The 12,704-nt window shown below is 34.7% G+C and overlaps 1 protein-coding gene across 1 annotated transcript in view; it reads right to left on the bottom strand.

The window, feature by feature from the left end:
* LOC128996906 (glutamine-rich protein 2-like) overlaps nucleotides 1-11,840 on the bottom strand; it is a 30,600-nt gene extending 18,760 nt beyond the window's left edge. Inside the window, exons 1-3 of the mRNA XM_054422432.1 lie at nucleotides 11,630-11,840; nucleotides 10,941-11,054; nucleotides 9,777-9,871 (exon numbers count right to left, since the gene is read on the bottom strand). Of these exons, the coding sequence (XP_054278407.1) occupies nucleotides 9,777-9,871; nucleotides 10,941-11,054; nucleotides 11,630-11,692 (272 nt within the window). The 5' untranslated portion in view covers nucleotides 11,693-11,840. The remainder of the gene's footprint in view (nucleotides 1-9,776; nucleotides 9,872-10,940; nucleotides 11,055-11,629) is intronic.
* Between the last annotated feature and the right edge of the window lie 864 nt (nucleotides 11,841-12,704).

The following is a 12,704-nucleotide window of genomic DNA, read 5'->3' as shown; positions in this document are numbered from 1 at the left end:
ACAGCTTTCCTATCTTTTGTGAAAATATACAGGTTTTTTCCACTAGAAACACGTGAGCAAGCAACGTATAATTGCCCATGGGAGAAACATTGTGTTTCCAAATAGAGGCCTGCAACCTGTAGAGTCTGTCCTTGTGCTTTATTTATCGTCATTGAAAAAGCAACCTTTAAGGGGAACTGAAGGCGCTTAAAATTGAAGGGTAGGTTTGCTGTTGTAATGGGAATCCTGGGAATGAGTACTTCTTCCCCCTTTGCAGAACCAGTTAAAATCTTAGCTTCTATGACATTTTCTTTTAATGATGTAATTAAAAGCCTAGTACCGTTACACAACCTAGGTGGCTCTAAGTTCCTAAGTAGTATTACTGGGATTCCTAATTGCAATTCAAGCTTGTGCGGGGGAATACCAGGCAGTTCCAAGGTGTTAAGAAACTCAACAGGGTAGTGTAGTGCTTGCTCCTCTTCTGTAATTGAATCAATGGACAAATAAGATTTAACTTCACCATGAATAATGTTCATAATTTTGCTGTTTATTTTGTTCACATCGTCATTTTTGGGGGCTAAAATTGCTCTGCAGGATAACCATTCAGGATCATAGTGGTTGTTTTGTAAGTCAGGAAACACACTTGCTATAAGCTCTTCCGCAGAAGCAACCATGTGACCAAAGTTTTCTGGGAAGGAAATCATCTTATGTTGGTCAGTTTTCATTCTACCTTCACCAATCTTGAGCAAATCACCTGAAAATTGTCTGGCATCACAGTCGTTATGGAGACTTACCCTCATATTTTGAACCAAGTGATACTGCTCAATATGACTCCATAGGACAGACTTTTTCAAACAGGAATTGATTTCATCTGCTGGAGTTCCACGTTGGATAACTGGTAGGGTTTGTCTAAAGTCCCCTGACAACAAAACAACTAAGCCCCCCATTAAATCTTGACTATTTCTGATGTCTTGAAGTGTTGCATTCAATGCTTCAAATGCTCGTTTGTGAGACATTGTACATTCATCCCACACCAGTAATGTACAACGTCGGAGGACTTCAGCTCGATCAGAGGTTTTGCTGATATTGCATTGTGTGGTTTCAGCAGTTGCTAGGTTAAGTGGTAGTTTCAATGCAGAATGTGCAGTTCTTCCACCAGGTAGAAGTGTTGAAGCAATGCCAGAGGATGCAATCGCAAGAGCAATGTGATTTTCTTTTCTCAGCTTAGCCAATATGAGAGTTATAAGAAAAGTTTTACCTGTTCCACCTGGAGCGTCTAGGAAGATAATTCCTCCTTTTCTACTCTCAATCCTCTCTAAAATTGTATCATAAACCACTTGTTGCTCGGGTAGAAGTTTTGGTAACATCTCTTGTACTTGGAGCTGCATATCGTCGATGTTATATGCCATTTCTTTTAGAAGTTCAGGGTTGATTCCATTCAATAAGTTTGGAGCGGGTAAGCCAAACGAACTTAAATCTTTCCCACTCATAGACTTCACCAGTTCTTGGATAGCCTATTCGTTAGGGCCTCATTGTAAACTATGTCATTGTACTGAAGGTCAGGGACGACTTCCCTGTGTCGATGTAAGATATCATCAGACAAATCATTTCTGAATGATTCCCACAAAGTTATAGGGCTTGACAACTCACACGTACTTATCAATATTGCAAATAGATGGCGTACACGAGAAGCTGAGCGAGTCAGAACAGCTTCTTCCATCGTTGACTCCCAATGGTTGTCATTCTCAAGCAGACCAAGGGCCTGACAGGCTTCTCTGTATGTGCCACAAATTTGGTTATTTACTGTCCTTAGTTGCTGAAAAGATGTAGGGCCTCTTACTTTATGAAGAAGCAAACGAAGACAATAGCACTCAAAGTTTGCCGGATGAACAGTATATACACGACCTAATGCATCTGAGTATTTAACATCTGCATAACCATGGACAGGTGTTCCTTGAATTCGGCGCCTGAATACTTTCTCGGTTGCGTTGAAAGTGAAATAGTGTGGAACTTCATGATACAAAAGTGTTTTTGCAAAATCATCATTTTGGCATAGATCAAAGAATGCAGTCAACGTGGTTGGTGGTGGGTTTTGCAATCTTTCATTCATGTTTTCCTCATTAAAGTATACCCGCTGACCATTTTCTAGGTGTACTGATAGATGAGTCACAGTTGGTTTCCTCTCATGCACTGGGAATCCAAATATGCGCCAAGCAGCCTCATTACTACTTAAGTAACGTCCGGTTTGATAAATAGTCACTTCATCCTTTAGATTGTCTAATTGTGCGCCTTTCACCAAATTGAATGCAGCTTGGTCACTTCCCTTGTGTATGTATTTACAAACATACTTTATGGCCTTAACTGAGCTGCAGTATTCTACATTGATGTGCGCATTGAAGATCTTAATCAAAGTTGGGCAATATGGGACAATCCAGCGGTTGTCTATCTCCACAGCAACATTTCCAGCAGCTTTCATATTAATATGACCCGTGAATCCACCATCATGTGGACTCCGTCTACGGTACATAGGATAACCATCATCATTTGTTTGGGTGTTTTCAATCAGGGGCCTTGGGTAGTGTTTCGTACATTTGCCGTCTTTCATGCATGGAGACCGTTGGTTGTAAGCACCACAAGGTCCGTGTACCATATGTTTCAGTACATACTCATGAAGAACCGGATCAGAGGTACGTTCTGGGATTTCAGAACTAATGACACTGTCAATCTGATTAGGACGGATTTTTTCACATAACCAAAGGAGGTAATGGATGTGAGGTAATCCACGTTTCTGCCACTCTACAGTGTAGATAAAGCATCTGACAGAGCCAAAAACTTCCCCTTTGTTGATCACTGAGACAAAAATCTTTATTTTTTGATGAAACACACGTGAAACAATGTCATGTCTGTCTGTTGCTTTCTGCCCTGGAAGCAAGGATTCCAATATTTCGGGCCATTTTGGATTGCATGTTAAAGTTATAAATAAGTCCGGGCGACCGTAGTTTTTAACATAGGTCAAAGCGTCTTGTGCCCTTTCACTTAAATACCTCGGAGATCCTACAAAACTTGAAGGAAGGATAACAGATTGGCCAATATCATTAGCACTCAGTGTCGCATCATTGTTCAAAGCATCTCTCAAATGCACGTAGCTCTCAGCCCTAAGTTTTTTTTTTATTGAGCTTAATGTACAGTAGGCGTTCAGTTTCTATTTTGGCGTACATGTCAACTATGAACTGGTTTAGGAGCTGTCTATACCTCAAGATAGTATTAAAATCGTCTTCGCGTACCATTAACATGTACGCATAGAAATCCATTGACGAAACCTTCTTGTTTGTAGGGAGATTAGTATTTGGATCCATCATGGGGATACCAAAATGATACCCCTCTTGTCCTTTTGAGAAAATTAGTGGGTATTGTAGTGCATCGTAGAAGCGGTGAGTTTCAGACACTCGGAGAAGATTGCCATCACGTTTCCTTAATACAATGTCTCGGCTCTCAAACTCATTTCCAGCAATGACAATCGCCACTTCATCTGCAGTAGGAGCATTGTACCGGCGTTCATGTTCACCAGGTGGACGGCGGTCAGCACGAATTACAACTTTGTAGTTATCTGTTGGAAGAAGTTCCATAGCAGTTTTAAAAGAACGTACTAATTGATTTTCTTCATGAAACATTTGCTGTATATCTTCGACCGTTGTACGACAAACACCAGGTATGTTGTTGCAACGTGTGTCTGTTTCAATGTCCTGATCCCCAATAAAATATATATGTAGAAAGCTATGGGGCTTTCCTGAAGGAGGAAGAAGGCTACCAATGCGGTGATAAACTTGTCCCTGAACAGTAAAAGTAGTATGAAAATGAGGAACAATAGTCTGAACAGATGCTCCAAAAGATGTCATTTGGAAACACATATTATATTTTCTAATATTTTGTAAGAAATCTTTTGATTCCCTTGTTTCTCCCTTGAGCAAAGTGAGAAGGGGTTCAGGTGGCTCTTCCAAATGAGTAACTTTGACTTTGCCACTTGAGCAACACATTCCAACAGATTCTCCTGGCCACTTGGCTGCTCTGCAATGCCTACATATACTATTAATATGTCCAATTGAAAGAAGATTGTGGTTTTTGTAATCAATTGTTGGGTCATAATTAAATGCTATGTGTTTAAATGAATCCCACTTTCTTGTCATAAATTGTTGCCTGTCATTTCTTCGAGCGAGTAGGTTGGCTTCATGCTGTTCATTAGTTTGAGTTAAACGCTGTGCAGCGTGTCTAACTGAATCCTCTTCTCTACGTAGCAGACGCTGTTGAGGAGTTTCTTGGGACCGTAGGTAAGCAATCCTGTTAGCATTGGTTTGTAATCGAGCCTGACGACGTTCTGAAGTTTCAGAAAATCGTTGTAGTGCTGTAGTTTCTGCGTTTTTTTGCAGACGGACTTGTCTCTCTTGAAAGGACTCCCTTTCTCGCAAAGATGCCATTGCCCTTGCCTTAGCAGGACGACTGGAGAGGTTGCTCTTTTTTCTTTTAGGCATTTTAATATCCGAAAGTCCCACATGTATGTTAAAAAAGATTAAATTCCAATAAATCAAAAAAAAACTTGATATAAAACTTAATATATCAAAAACTTTTAACTTTCTAATTACATTTAAAAAACATTTTCAAAAAATAAACAAATAAAAATCTCAAATCCTTTACTTACTTTTAAATTATAAAATAAAACATAGACAAACAATAATTTACAACATCTGGTTAATATTATGGTATAGCATTTAATTTGAATGAAATGAAACAGGTGATCTTGCTTCTAAAAAGCATTGCTCACTCAGCATTGAATATAAAAAAAAACTTATTATATACTATGTGAACAAACAAAAACATTAATACTCTTACTACTAAAACAAAACAAACAGAAACATACTATTTAGCTATTAAATAATAGGACTATTTAGTATTTAGTCCTACTATTTATAGCTCCTAATATTTATGCACCAAAGGCAAAGGCATATATACAACTTTTTTGTTGTTGTTTTTAATTTGAAATATTTGTATATCAGCTTAGAATTAGTAAATTTAATGTCATTCAAACAATGTTATTGCAAGGGTAGGTTAAGTTAAGAGGAACTTGGTTGAAATTATACATGTAATGACCTTGAAACGCTCGTAAAAAGATATTCATTATTAGAATAGAATGTAAAATCTACAGGAAGTGTAAAAAGTTATAATATAGAGTAGTAGCTACCTCTGGATTAGAAAACATCATAACTCTATGGGTAGTAATATGAAAATATGATTTAAAAATTTGGGAAAAGGCTAATGGTGTGAAAAATATTTCTCTCAAAATGGCAAAAATATACAATTAATTATCTCCTTGAGAAAAATGTTTCAATTTTTAAGGTGTGTGCCCTACTCTAAACACATGTTAATTGTTCAAAAATGTTCAAATGATTCAAGTAAATGTGAACTTTATAATTTCACTATTTTTACACCAAACTCTTTCAATACAATTATTCACATTAGCAAAATTTTAAATAATTAATTAGGGTTAGATACAGCATCAGATATACAATCTCACTAATTTCATAAAATAAATAATCAATGAACCATCAAATATAAGAATAAATAAACATGATTGTAGAGAATATTATATGCCTCCTATTTATAAACCAGCTGTGGCATTGTGAATTAATGTGGTTTGACAGTTCAGCTTGTTTACATTTGGGTGGCATAGCAAATTGTAAACATTGTGTTTGTTCTCATGGCAGCCATGGAGACCAATCAATATTTACTTTTAAAATCCTCAACTCAGAACTTTTAAAGCCAAAGGGGCAAAGCCCATGGTCAGTATCGAAGTGTGAATAGTCCTATTATGGTCCTTGGTATGGTAGCTATATTTCTGTAAAATTTAAGCCCAGTCAGTTCAGTAGTTTATGCGCCTATTAGTAATACACATACAGACACCACAAGATTTTTATATAATAGTATAGAGTATAGATATAGATAGATATAGATATAGATATAGATATAGATTGTCAAATGTTGTAGTTTGCTTGTTTATGGATATATTTTGATCAAACTTGGCAAATTTATTTATTTTGTACGAAGCTATCAATATTTTACTAAAAACCACACTTTATTAGTTTCCTTGTAGCAGCAAACCTAGGTACTCGTTAAACCTAATGTTATTAAAATATATTTAACTAGCTGTTGTACCCGTGCTTTGCAACGGGAAGAGGACACAAAAAAGAATCATTTTAATCTTTACCAAAAGACAGAAACTTCAGAGCTGTGACGAGGTATTTATATTATATTATAAAAAAATAAATAATCTTTACTTCTGTTGCATATAATAGTTACACATCTGCCAGGATTTTAGAAACAAAATTCAACTTTTATGGCCTTAATAGAAACGTTTAAGTTATGACTTTTAAATCTGATAAGTAGTGGATACCACCATTTTGGTTTTGATTAATTTTAAATCTTGTGTAGGCTGATATGAGATAAACTTACCAAATCTTCGAAAAAAACGTTTACTTACATGATTTACCTTCATCTCCCTTAATTACATATCTTTTTTCTCAATTTTTGACATTTTAAATTTCAATTTTGACGTTGCAAAAATACTAATTATTAAATTTAAATGAACTGTTTTTTTAATTTACTCTTCTTCATATTAGATCACAAATTCTTCCATCTTGTGGTTTCTTCACTCACAATAAATCATTAGCAAAAAATATCAGCTGTTATAAACTTTAGAAATATTGGTGTGCCTTATCAATAGTATTTCGAAATTTTAAAGAAACTATATCTATACTATAAAAAATGTCAAACAAATAATTAAGCATTAGACAGCAGACAAAACTAATATGATTATCAAAGCATCGAGGACTAAATAATGTAATAGCAAATACAGTATATGTTTCATTGCATCTCTGATTCTACTCTACAAAAATATCAACCCACAACTTATTATACAAAACCAGCAGTTCTTTTAATCAGTTCCATCTTCCATTGACTTTACATTTTCACAACTTACCTTTAAGTAAACATAGTAACATATATTTCATTGATTATAGATACAAAAAACACTATATACTGCTTAGTTTTATGATATTTTCCTTGGTTTAATTTAATCAGTGGTGTGGCAAAACAAAAAATATAAATTTATCAAAAAAAGTAAATATGAACTGAAAGCTATGTTAAGATAAAATAAGAGTAGTTTGTATCACCATTTGATAATTAAATGTGGTTACACATATGCAACAGGTTTTAGAACACAAAAATCTATGCACAATTTATGTATTGATGATATTCTTTAGTTTAATTTAAGCATAGGTTTAGCGAAATACAATTACTAAATTTACCTAAATATACATGTAAAAAAACAATAAGATGTGCAGGTTATGTTAAGTTAATCTAAGACATGTTAAGCAGTTCAATTTTTTTTCAAGTAGCCTCCAAATTCATACAAACCATCTATAGATTGCAATTTTCCTACTGTTTCCATGAAAATATATCAATAACATTATTTTCATAACACTTAAGACACTTTAAAAATCGAAAGCAGAGCCTGAGTTGATACAGCAACGCTTTTAGAATATTTTTTTATTTCTATAATCATTGACATAGTTTTACAATAAATAATCCACGATAAAAGGTTTGATTAAAATAAACCTACCTCATAGTTATGGAAAATATTATATTTAATTTTGTTGGATCAGCTGTCTTCAATTATGAAATATGCAATTTGGCAGTTCTTCTTGTTTACATTGAAATGTCAAAGCAAATGTAAACATTGTGAGTATTCTCATTGCAGCCATGGACACCAATCAATATTTACTTTGAATATCCTCACCTCAGAAACTTTAAAGCCAAAGGGGCAAAGCCCACGGTCAGTATCGTAGTGTGAATAGTCCTATAATGGTCCTTGGTATGGTAGCTATATTTTTGTAAAATTTAAGCCCAGTTGGTTCAGTAGTTTTTGCACCTATTAGTAATACACATACAGACACCATTAGATTTTTATATAATAGTATAGATTGAAAATCAATTCAGACAAATGGAAATTTGCTTAGTCGGCAGGTTTGCTGTGGCGGGGGTATTATAAATATAGATTCAAAGAAATGTAGCCCTATATATATTTAATTAATAGTCATGAAGATTATTATTAAAAAATGTTCCTTAGTTGTATTATGATTAGAAAGTTTATATTATAAATAAACACACCACATGAACAGTTCTTTGGATTTTTTTTAAACAGAGCAGATATCAAAATGCATTATTCAGGTATGTAATTACTATTACCTATACATATTATAAAATACAAAAATGTTGAACGATAATTCAAGGTAGGGTAACCCGTGTGACTTATAATTTGTACAAAATAATTACTAGAATATATAGGCCTATATAGGGGCTATTGCCGCTACAAGCCACTAGTCTTATTCTAAAATAGTTGTTAATATTAAAACTGTAGTAGCAGTTACCCAGCGCGCGTTGCTGCACTTAACTACTATTAATTTAAATGATAATCTTTTTATTATGATAAATAACAACAATAGGGATACCAATTGACAATAACTAAATATGTTATTATTTTTACTTTGTGTGAAAATCATACATTTCCTAAAATTAAACCTGTGATACTCAGGGATGCCATTGTGCCTTATTAGGCCTAATCGTAATACAAAAAACAAGAACCAAAGGAAATTGTAGTCACATAAAATTCAAAGGGTGGTTCAGATTAAATCATCGGTATTCTTAGGATTGGATTAAGATTATATCTCCTTTGAACGTACCACTGATAATTTTTTCTTCGGTCAAGATTCGTTTCATTTTTTTATACGTCAGTCTGGTTCCATTATCAGACATTAAATGCGCCTCGAGCCTGCAGATTGGTTAACACAACACCCATCACTTTTGGAGCGAACGATCTTGGAGTGAATGCAACAGTTTACTATGATTACATATTTTAATAATACTGCTTGTTCACTCCAATGTGCATTCGATCCAATGTACAGTACACTTTAAAATTTGTATTTTCCACAGGCCCGTCTACTTCTGGAGCTGACTGTACCCTTTGGATCGAATGAGCATTGGATTGAACGAACAGGCAAATAAATTGTAAAAATACTTTTTGGAGTGAATGATCTTGGAGTGAATGCAATACACCCAGGAAGGGTAGCACTGAATAAGACCTTCATGTTTCGTTGTCATCTCAATATTAAAAATCTATAGGTTTAATTCAAGGTTCTACCTCTCTCTCTCTCAAGAGGCAGTTGAAGGCATGAAATTAACTTTCAGATGCATTACCAGATGTTGTAAAGGTGTTTACCTAACCCGCCATGTTAAACTTCCCTATCCCAAGCGTGATGTATACAACTTCTTTACTTCACGAGTGAAGTAAAGTTTCAAAAACTCACTCGGTGAAGTAGTGAAACCCATTTAAATAACATTGAGTGCTCAACTTATACCTCTATGGGGCCAACGACGTTCTACGCTAGAAATCAGCTGTGGGCTTGAATTTTATTGTTATGCTTTAAAAGAAATTTCCTAACCTAGCTTTTGTTTGTAAAAGAACGTTACTGTTAGAAGATGAGTGAAATGGATAATGAAAAATATTATACGTAACCCCCTGTATATTGTCGGGTCAGGTAAAATCTTGTACGTTACACGTTACGCAAGAGCGTGTTTACATCACTTAGGTGACTTATGCAACTCGCTTCCGCTCGTTGCACAACATTCATCTGCGTGATGTAAAAACGCCCTTACTACACTTGTAATGTAAATAGCTATTTTCAACTTACAATTTCTTTGGAGTTCTTCCCTCTTCACTATTGGAATTCACTATTGCTCCATCTTCTATTGGAATTGCAGCTACTGGAATTGCAGCTGATGTTTCCTAAAACAGATTTATACGTGTAGTTCACTAATAACCTGTAAAATACCTTCAGAGGTTGTAAGGTTGCATTTTGTAATAATGCTTTCTATTGTAAAAAAAACTCTTTAAAGCTACAAACCATAATTCATGGTCTCAACTTACCTAGTATGATGACAAGCTGTTAAATTTGTTACTGTTTCATAGGTATTCTTGGGAAAGTGCTCTCCTATTCCAGAATGGGTTTGAATTTGTTTTTTATGGGAAGAGCAGGCTTACTTGCACAGTGGGTGAGTCTCCTGTATTAGGAAATATGACTCATATGAAATTGAAATATTTATGATGGTTGGCCACTGGATCGTTAAAATTAGCACTAATAAGGTTTAAATTACCTGGCTTCTGTCATCGATCCTCGGTATAGTTTTAAGAAACTACAGCTGTTTCATGCCTTACATTGGCACATCATCAGGTTTGGTGAACGCCAGCTCTTCTATAAAATATCCCTCGGAGATGAGATCGTTATGGTTTTACGAAACACATGTAGACACACACGAAAACACGCACGAAACATTTAAACACTAATAATTAATAAACTACTGCGAAACGTGATGCGGCGCCGGTGATGGATAAGTCGCGACTGTCACGTGTCGGCAGCGTTGACCCCTCGAGGGGTAATTTAAACCTTATTAGTGAAATATTTAGCTTGTGTTTCATGATCACTAGCCACTTTGTCAATCCTCTTACAAATTTCAACTTATTCATTGTCATCCTATTGAGAAGACTCACCCTCTGAACAAGTTAGCCTGCTCTTCCTATTAAAAACTAAATTAAAATTAATACTGCTTTAGTTATAGTTATCGAGCAATGGCTTAATGGCATGTAAAAGTTATTAAGCAAAATTCAGTTGCTATACTAAAACTTAAGAGCCCTTTAGCCCTAAACAAATTAGTAGAAGAAAAAATGTCAGTTCAATTTTGTGACTTAAATTCACTGTTTCACTCTTTCAGCAAAGATTTATTACTGTACAGTACAATATTTCACGAGAAAATCTTCTAAAAATATACTTTACGTATTAGGGACTATCTAATCTTACACCAATTTTAGCTGCGTCTGAAGCACTAAGTCTGATTGTAGCCGAGTCTAGGTCCGTCAGTTTGAGAAGTTCCATGAGCACCTTTTGGAGCAGGTTGAAGTTGACAGCACCAACCTGTACACATACATGTAATCAGACAACCCTAGTATGATTACCAAAATATATAACATCTTTTCGTGTAAACAATTTGAGTTCTGTAAGATTATATAAACTACTGCTCTGTACTTTGATGAAAGTATATTTTTACCATTTGGTTTTGTATGTAATTTTAAATGGAGGCTGCAATTTATTATGTATAATTAAATATGAAATTGTTGACGTGCTTGTTAACAGTGTATCTTTACTATGCATGTAAAGGGTACTGATGTTAATTGTACACTCTCACTGATTTGTCACTTTTAAAGATAGATTGAAAGGCTAGAGAATGATTTGAAAGAAAAAATAACTAATTACACACAGAGAGGTTGTAAATACTTAAAGAGGTGTTTGGTAATATCACGCAAGAACTGGAAGTATTGTTAATATTGTGCTCACCTGGAGATAGAAGTGGCATTTTATAGTAAGTTATAGGTTATAGTGACTTCATCCACAGGTAGTACATATGTTGGACAGCAACAACATTACTTACAAAGTTTTGGATAACTGTCTTGGGCTACGTTTCCTATTTCACAATTTTTGGTAAAACTCACCTCAGGACTACCAATAGCCAGATTAAGTAATTGTATCATCTGGAATTCAACTTCTTCTGCCATTTTGATGGTAAATAAGTCTTAACGCTAAAAATTTAAAAACCTTTCTGGTATTCTTATATTCACTCAATAAATAAAACGTTCATAAACCATTAGATTCCTTTAGAAGTAATGAAACTATGACTATGTAAATTTATATTTGTGTAAGGTTATATTTGAAGTTGTTTACAAAATATCACAAGGTTGAAATGGAACTTGAAGATTCATGCACTAAAACTTTAATTGTCAGCTGATATAGAACACAAAACAACTAACTAGTGTGGTAAGATTTAAAGAGCTCCTCTTGCAACTACAAGGGTTTGTTATACATGAAGGTTGACTTAGGTAAGAATTTGTTTTGTAGTAGCACTTTTTATTTTACCTACAGCTTCACAGTAATAAGGGGTCTCAATCCCGGAATCCCACTTGGTATTTTATTCCTAGAAACCTAGGATTAGCATTTTTAATCCCAGGATTAACAGGATTACAGAACCTATATTTAATTTTTTTTAGTTAGATGGGTATTACCATAGACTAACCAACACAAGTAGACTTCTCATCCCATTGTAAATTTTGAAGCACGTTTTTCGTGTCTAGTTTATGTACTTGACACATGGGCGCTAGTGTCGACGAAACTTTGTTTCTATTATTTTATGGTTAATTTCTTGATTTGTGCTTTACTTTTTGGTTATATAACTAGGGGACAAGTTATTGTTTATGATTAGATCGAATTATTTGGCTAAACGAGGTTTTAAATGGCTGTAATAACGGGAAACAAATTGTAAACAAAACACGACCTCTACATAAACCGTACAGAACTAACAATAAAATTGTCTTCAGCTGTTCCATGAGGATGAGAAATCTACTAAGGGAGTATGTTTTATCCATGGTATTACCAATGAATGCAAACCTTATAAGAAGCAAAATGCTTGTAGAGAAAAGTCTGACTGGATTTTGCAGCCGAAATGAGCTTTGCACGGCCACCTAGTTTAGCGCTAGCCTCTCCCCTCTCTCTCTGTATTCTTCGTTTCTTTGT

This window comes from Macrosteles quadrilineatus, unplaced genomic scaffold, assembly GCF_028750875.1.
Source record: "Macrosteles quadrilineatus isolate MER2022 unplaced genomic scaffold, UCM_ALF_1.0 Scaffold_6__1_contigs__length_79288215, whole genome shotgun sequence".
In the NCBI taxonomy this organism is placed as follows: domain Eukaryota; kingdom Metazoa; phylum Arthropoda; class Insecta; order Hemiptera; family Cicadellidae; genus Macrosteles; species Macrosteles quadrilineatus.
Note: the sequence above shows the minus strand (reverse complement) of the source record. Positions and strands in the feature narration are given on the sequence as shown.